At 43.7% G+C, this 8,131-nt stretch overlaps 1 protein-coding gene across 1 annotated transcript in view; it reads left to right on the top strand.

Moving 5' to 3' along the window:
* The first annotated feature begins 662 nt into the window (after nucleotides 1–662).
* The window catches only part of TFAP2D (transcription factor AP-2 delta), a 47,684-nt gene continuing 40,215 nt past the window's right edge, over nucleotides 663–8,131 (top strand). The window contains exons 1-3 of the mRNA XM_053938301.1: nucleotides 663–701; nucleotides 1,681–2,178; nucleotides 5,702–5,762. Coding sequence (XP_053794276.1) covers nucleotides 663–701; nucleotides 1,681–2,178; nucleotides 5,702–5,762 — 598 coding nt within the window. The remainder of the gene's footprint in view (nucleotides 702–1,680; nucleotides 2,179–5,701; nucleotides 5,763–8,131) is intronic.

Below are 8,131 nucleotides of genomic sequence, written 5' to 3' on the forward strand. Positions count from 1 at the left end.
GGAAGGAGCACTTACCTATTGAAAAGGATGGTTTAATAATATATATTTGTATATATTAGCTTTATGTCTTCCCAATAAAATGTACACAAAATACCCCCTTCGATCAGATTAGTTCCCATATTAGCCTGGGTAAGAAAAAGCATTCTAAAGAGTGGAGGAAAAATTGTATAAAAATGTTGAAAGAACCTACAGTTCCTTATTAGGCGAAGATACAATATTTATTCCTTGTCTCCTGGGATGAAGCTCCTCTATCTATTGTCCTCCCAGTTCTCAGTGCTGATGCTTAATTTTCAAAACTTCTATATTACCAAGGGACCTACGACATCAGCCAAAGAAATACCCAGCAAGTACAAAATCTGATCCAGGGAGCAGCTTTTGTGCAGAGGGAAAATTTTGTTCCTACAGGTTTTTAAGGAGGTGCATGGAAAAGCGAGAGATCTGATCTATGCAGATACATTGCAAATTCTCTCTGTCTGTAGAGATTTTTTCTAAAAAAAATTGGGGAAATACATGAACTTTGGATTTTTCAATTTTTTCCTTTTTTTTTTTTTTTTTTTTTTTTTTTTTTAAATTTGGAGAGGGGAGTTTTATCCAGAGTTGGGGGTTTTTTCCTCTTCTTTTTTTTTTTTTTTTTTTTTTTTTTTTTTTCGGAGAACCAAAAAATGTCAACTACCTTTCCAGGTCTCGTCCACGATGCAGAGGTATTTTGTGTGTGTGAGTGTGTGTGTGTGTGTCTGTGTGTGTGTCTGTGTGCGCGCGTGTGTGTGGATGTGTGTGTGCATCTGTGTGTGTGTGTATGTGCCTGTGTGGTTGTTTCCATTTTTTTAAAATCCATATTGGACCGTTACGTTTAATTATAATCCGGCTTCAGAGATAACTTAAAGAAGTATAGAGAGAAAATTCGTTATGACATCTGTCGCCAGCAAGGGCAACTCATTACCACGTTAAAACCGTTGCCAGAACGAAAATCAGAATAATACCCCTAATAATATAATGAAGTGGAGAGAAATCACCACCAGCTCGCCAGGAATGGGGAGTTCTTGCTAAAAAGCAGGACTCTCCTTTCTTTCAAAACGCAGGGAAAAGAGGGGGGGAATTTTGGATCTGATTCGTTATTTTAAAAAGAAAGAAAAATAGGGGTTCAAAAGAAAAAAAAAAAGAAGGGAAGGAAGGAAGGAAGGAAGAAAGGAAGGCAAGCAGGCGGCAAAGCTTTCTCAATGTGTAACGCTGTAACATAGGGACGGGACTTGTGTGTATTCTCGGTAGTTTCCTCTGTTTGATGACTTTTTTTTGTGTCAGCCCCAGATATTACAGCTGTGATCAGGAGGTGGATGGATAGATGGATGGATAGATGAATGAATAGATGGATGGATGGATAGATAGATAGATAGATAGATAGATAGATAAATACATAGATAGTTTTTATTTCAGTGCGTGGATTCCCTTTGCTTGACAGTATTAAGGGCAGGCTGGGCTGTTTATGATTTTTTGAACAGAGACCTTTATGGCACCAGCCCAAGGTAGGAAAGGATCTTTTGTTGTTGGGGTTGCCGCTCGCAGGCTTAGACGCTTCTGCAGGGGGAGAAGCTATGCGGGACAGCGTGCTTGGAAGAACCGTACCCGGGGTTTTCAATGACAAACCTCCAGTTTTGGGGTCTTCTTTTCACTTCTTCCTTTCAGATACGTCATGACGGATCAAACAGTTACCGTTTGATGCAGCTTGGATGCCTGGAGTCTGTGGCCAACTCGACCGTCGCCTATTCCTCCTCATCTCCTCTCACTTACTCTACCACGGGCACCGAGTTCGCCTCCCCGTACTTCTCCACTAACCACCAGTACACCCCACTGCACCACCAGTCCTTCCACTACGAGTTCCAACACAGCCACCCGGCAGTCAACCCCGACGCTTACTCCTTGAACTCTCTCCACCACTCCCAGCAATATTACCAGCAGATCCACCATGGAGAACCCACTGATTTTATCAACCTGCACAATGCGCGGGCACTCAAGTCCTCTTGCTTGGACGAGCAGAGGAGAGAGCTGGGGTGCTTAGATGCTTACCGCCGCCACGACCTGTCTCTTATGAGCCATGGATCCCAATATGGGATGCATCCAGATCAAAGACTCCTGCCAGGACCAAGCCTCGGGCTTGCAGCCTCGGGAGCAGACGATTTGCAGGTAAATAGCATGCGATCGCCTTTCGAGGTACCTTCACCTCCCCTCCCCCCGTCCTGGACCCCCCCACCACCCCCACCCCCACTATTTTCCGCTGCTCGGAATAGCTCATACAAAGGAGGGAAGATTCATCCCAAACCCCATTCAGCGCCTGTCCCTTCCAGATTAGTAGCAGCAAGAAAAAAATGTGGAAGGGGGAAGAAAAAAAAAAAAATCAACCAAACGAGTAGTCTTCTTTGGCCAAACAAACAAATTAAACAAAACCAGCCTTGCGCCTGCCTTTGCCGCGTGGGTTGTGTCTCTGTGGTGGCCGAGACCGTGGGGGCCCCCCGGAGATCTCGGGGTGAGTGTGCGTGTGCCAGCCCTTACCCAGTCACACAGAACCCAAAACAAACCAGAACAAAACCATCTTCTTGCTTTTCCTAAACTTTTCCTCTCTTTCGGCGCAAGGAGCACTTTGCAGCGACAAAGCAGGCAAATGACTTAAGGAAGGCATGGAGTAGGAAAAGAGAAAAAAGGCAGGGCAGGAAATAAATCTGCTTTCCGACAGATCTGCAAAGGCAAACCTTCCAAGATATGAGGGGGGAAAGAGATAAACGGGAGCGAATGTTTGTCAGAAAAAAAAGAATGATAAAAATGCCTCGCTATATCCGATCTAGGTGTTAATAGGGGGAGAGATAAAGCAGATAAAGCTAAATTCATCTGTCTATCTACCTAATCATTCATCCACTCTACCCTAAGCGGCACCTGGACCCATCTAAAAAATTTTATTTCTCTGTATCAAAAGCTCAGCTTTATCCGCTCAGAAATCCTTTCCCACGCGCTAAAAATTCACCTCCGCCAAATTGAGCCGGTTGCTTAAATGAAATTGGTTTCCAAAATTGCAAAGAACGTCATTCTGTATCTAACCCCCATTCCGAAATATGCCCCAAATCAAAAGCAAACCTTCCTTCCCCCGACGAACTGAGGAACTGAGGGCTTCCCCATCAGCAGGGAGAGACAAACGGGAGCGTATTTACTGTACTTACTTTTCCCCCACACCTCGCTCCCTGGCATACAAAGCTGATTATGGTGGTCTTTCCAAAAAGATGTAGCGGTCAAAGGCTTGGGGCGAAAAAATTCAACCCGAAATTTGTAAAATGAAGAAGGTTTATTTTCTTTCCTTAAAATCAGAGCACGAAAAATAATCCAAACAATCTATCTATATCAGGAAAAATATTTTTTCCCATTTTTTCTAGGAGGAAAATAAACCCACCAACAAATAATGTTATCTTTTATAACTCAGATGAGTAAAACCTAGCTATTTAAACCTAGTTTTCTCTTCTAAAATTCACTATATAATTTTGTCCTCTCTGGTCATTTTTTTGTTTACATTTTTCACAAGAATCTCCTTATGTTACCCCCCTCAAAAAAAAAAAAAAAAAAATCTGCCATTCACTGCTCAACCCCAACTAAAACCTATTTACTCCTTTTTATAACCACGTCTGCTGCTGATTTTTTTGTATCTGTACAAATTTTTTTTCTTTGGCAGGCACAAAGCCTTGTATTTTTCAAAAGAGGGGATTAGGAACGTTTGCAAGACAGCAGACAATGCCTAAGTCCCGGGCAAAAAAGCACCATAGTTTATCCAATTTTCGACTTAGTGCCATTCAACTGGTCATTTATGCAATGTCATCCGACCAAACAACATGTTTCCCTTCTAAAAAGAAAAAAAAAAAAAAAAAAAAAAAAGGTTGGTTAAGCTGCTAGAGGCACAGTCTCTTTTTATTTATTTAACGAAGAAGAAAATCAACAGCTTTCATTTGGAAAATATTAATTTTTCGATCTCAAGTTATTATCAAATAAAACACTTAGGTCTTTGTACTTAATCTCTTCTTTTTTTTTTTTTTTTTTTTTTTTTTTTCCTCCTCCCTCTTTTTCCGAACACAAGAGGGAGTGTGCAGAGGTATCATAAAGCCTGAGCGGTGATAAGTTAAAAATATTAGTATTTGTCGTTAGGACTTGGATGATTCAGAACAAATTTGGACTCTCGTGAATATCACTGCGGGTGCAGAGGGAAGCATTCTGGTGGCGAGCAGAAACAGTGCTGCACAGAAATACTTTTAAACCAAAATTGTGGTCTAACCAGTCTACTCCTTTCTCCTTAGTCCTTCTTTTTAAAACGTTCATCAGCATATGCCTCATTTCAAATGCAACAAATGTAAATATACTTTTCCCTGCACAGAATTTTAAGTGAATGTCCAATAGTTTCGAGGGCGGTTTAAGTCAGCCTAACAGATGCAAACAGTCTTGGAGCTGGAGTGGCATCTTTCAGTGCCCTAAAAAGATTTTCCATGGGCAACAAAGAAAACTGTCACACCTTTTCCCATCACCGCTTTAATTTATGCTCAGTCGCCAAGTTTTTTTCATATTGATTTCATAATCACTTTAAGGCAGAACACTTAAAATAAAAAAGGGCCTTGAAAAGGAAGGTCTTACAGGGCCAGGGCCAATATGGTGAAAGTGGGGGAGAGAGCCAGGACTGTAAAGATTGTTTTGTAAAGTGGGGTTTTTATTATGCACCGACTCTCTCCGCATTTACTTAACTCTTCACGGGCTGTTGAATAGGTTAACACCCTTAAAGGCCTCTTTCATGTCCAATACCTCGTTTGTTTGTAGAGGAAAATGCGTCTTTAACACATTTCCACTGGGCAAAGATTTAGGTTTGGTTTGTTGTGTTTTTTTAACCCCAACATAAGGAAAAACCCAAAGAAAACTCAACCCTTTCAAGTCTTTTATCACTCCAATAAAAATATTTATTAAGGAGGGCGAAGATCCCCAAATAATCAGCCTTGTAGCAGGAGAATAAAGAAGTGAGATCTCTTCGGACGTGCACCAGAAGCCCTAGGCAGGTTTTTTGATGGCTCTTCACCCCTTGCTCACACATGGGTGCCTGTGTTTGAGCGCACACAGATGCATATTCATCCCCACCTATGTGCGGACACACACATTGTTACAGCACCCTCACGACACTGTGGAGCCGGCAAAGCCCAATAGGTCATCTGTTTGTGCTCTTTGTCTACTTCTGTGCACGCTTTCTAAGTCGGCGTATGCGTGTCCCAAAACATATCTGAATTTAGCTGTGCCCGAATATAAATATACCACTAAACATACAAAACCAGAAAAGTACATTTTTAGCTTCGTGCGTGCAACTGTCGAGCGGGAGTGCACTTCTCTCAAAAGTACTTGTTTGTCTGTCTATCCTGCTATGTAACTGCCGGTCTAAGTTGCCAGTTCGGGATAAATTCGTATTTAAATGGCAATGAAAGGAAAATTATTCTGCGTTTGGTGGGGTAGGGGCAGATGGCAGGATGGAGGGGGGATTTCACTTGGGTTCGCTGAGAGTAACTGTGTTTTTCCAGTTCACCTTAACTATTGTTCCTGGGCGAGTCATGTAACAAAGCAAAAGCTGTGTGATCTCTCTGTGGGTTTCTGTGTCTGATTTCTTTCTTTCCTGTCTTTCCTTGTTTTGCCCTCATTACTTAAGAGCTCAGTGGAGGCCCAGTGTGGACTTGTACTCAACGGGCAAGGAGGTGTGATAAGAAGAGGTAAGAGGTTACAAATACTTGCGTCTATCAGTTTTTGTAAACACACGTCCATTCCCATCTCTCCCTGTCTTTCCCTCCCCCACTGTTTGGCGTAGTTTGGATTTACTGCCGAAAAAGTGGTAATTTGTCGTTTGCCAGAAGTACGTTCAAACTCGCTTAGAGCACTTCGCATTTCACAGTCCATTTGCACTTTACAAACGATCTGCTCCTCGGTGGCTCTCGGATACTCCCTCTGAATTCAGAGTTTTCCTGACTCGGTGTAATATTCCGCGTTTAATCGGGATGATCCCTGATAGTTTGAGAAACGTGTTCCCTGGCGCTGGGCTGTTAAATCGGTAGTTTGATCTTGTGTGAGGAAAAAAAAAAGAAGTTTTTTGGGAAATGTGGTTTCAGTAGCGCTACAGACCGGTGTGGAACTCATGTCACTTCATTTGATAACCATCTGTCAGTGTAAAAATCGAACATCAAAGTTAGAGGAGAGGTTTGCAACTCGTGTTAAGTACACGTCTCTACAGAATTTGCGAAATTTAAATGTCCCGGGGAGTTTGTTATTACCGTCATTTACTCTGAAGAAGAACAACACTGGTCTAAAGGCCTAACGTAGGAACACATTTGCCCTACAAGCTTAATCTCGATATAAACCACATAATGCAGTCGGGGAGAGTACACTTGGCAACTCAGCCTCTCACAGTGCTCATTTTCTTGTGCTATTATCCCCTTTTTCATGATATCCAACAGGAAAAACAGATACTTAGGAGATATTTTGGGTGACGTGATACTGTTGTGTCGGGGAGCTGCTTTCAACCGTCACTTCCCCAGACAAACTTTAGTCCCACTGAAACAAAATTGTTTATTGCAGGAGCGCCAGCCCCGCACGCCTGCGGTGGGCGGGGATGGGGAGCGGGCTCTCACGCCGCTGTCTCCGGGGAGGGGGCTTTGCTCGGGGCTCTGTCCCTACCCCGGCTCGGGCCGGGGCTGGTCCCGGCGCTGCGCGGAGCGGGCGGAGGAGCGGCGGGCGGGGAGGCGGCGGCGCTGTCGCGGTGGTGCTGAAGGGACAGCTCCCCTCGGCCGCCGCGCCCCGCCCGGGCCCGCCTCGCCGCCGCGCTCGGGGACGGGGACGCGGGGACACGGCGGGGACTCCAAACCTGCTGTGCCCTCCCTGCGCGCGGCTGGCGGGATGCTGGGGAGAGGGATTGCAAACTCCTGCCCCACTCGCGCTGCCGGCGCCTGCGCCTGACCAAGTCCTTGTGTCTCGGATTTCAGCGTATTCTAATTATCCCTAGGAAGGAAGATAATTATCCCTAGGAAGAGGGATAATTCTTTCGGGCTTGATCTGAGAGCTGACCTCCGAGAAGGGGAGATCGTTAGCTGAAAGAGAGGCAGGCAGAGTCCCCATCAGCTGGGGTCTGTGTCTGTCGTGTTTGACGACGGTTCTCATTTCCCAGTTGAAGGGCGGCTCAAAGCTCAGCTCAGCTCAACTCCAGTTTATTCAGCTCTGCAGCTCCTCTTAAGGAGACTCCAATTACCTGTGCAGATGATGGTAGTGGTGTCTCTCTCTCCCTCTCTCTCTCTTTTTAAAGAGATCAAATTATTCAAGCATTTAAAGATTGATACTGAAAGAAATCCAGCATGAAAATGCAAGGTCTTCTGAACCCTGATTTAAGTGCTGAACTACTCCTGCACTGCTATCTGCTTCTTGGCATATCCAGGGAAGATATCAAAGGCAAGAGTATAAGTTTCAAATGTATATTAAAAATACATAATAAATATTTTGTCCGACTTCAAAAAAAGCGATAGGTGTTAGCAGTAATCAAAACATCCTGCGCCTAAGCGCTATACAGTATCCCATATAAATAAATTACACTTCTTTTCTAGTAATAGATCAATAAGAATATATTAACTCGAGAGTGGCTTCCCTAATATTTTAAACATCTCGTGTCAGACTTTTTATTTTATTTTTTGTCACTAATATATACATATATTTTGTACAAGGTTGCTTTTGAGTGTTTTAGATGAGTAGCAGGAGGAAAAGGAAGGAAGGAAGGAAGGAAGGAAGGAAGGAAGGAAGGAAGGAAGGAAGGAAGGAAGGAAGGAAGGAAGGAAGGAAGGAAGGAAGGAAGGAAGGAAGGAAGGAAGGAAGGAAGGAAGGAAGGAAGGAAGGAAGGAAGGAAGGAAGGAAGGAAGGAAGGAAGGAAGGAAGGAAGGAAGGAAGGAAGGAAGGAAGGAAGGAAGGAAGGAAGGAAGGAAGGAAGGAAGGAAGGAAGGAAGGAAGGAAGGAAGGAAGGAAGGAAGGAAGGAAGGAAGGAAGGAAGGAAGAAAGAAAGAAAGAAGAAAGAAAGAAAGAAAGAAAGAAGAAAGAAAGAAAGAAA

Source organism: Vidua chalybeata, chromosome 3 (assembly GCF_026979565.1).
Source record: "Vidua chalybeata isolate OUT-0048 chromosome 3, bVidCha1 merged haplotype, whole genome shotgun sequence".
NCBI classification, from domain to species: domain Eukaryota; kingdom Metazoa; phylum Chordata; class Aves; order Passeriformes; family Viduidae; genus Vidua; species Vidua chalybeata.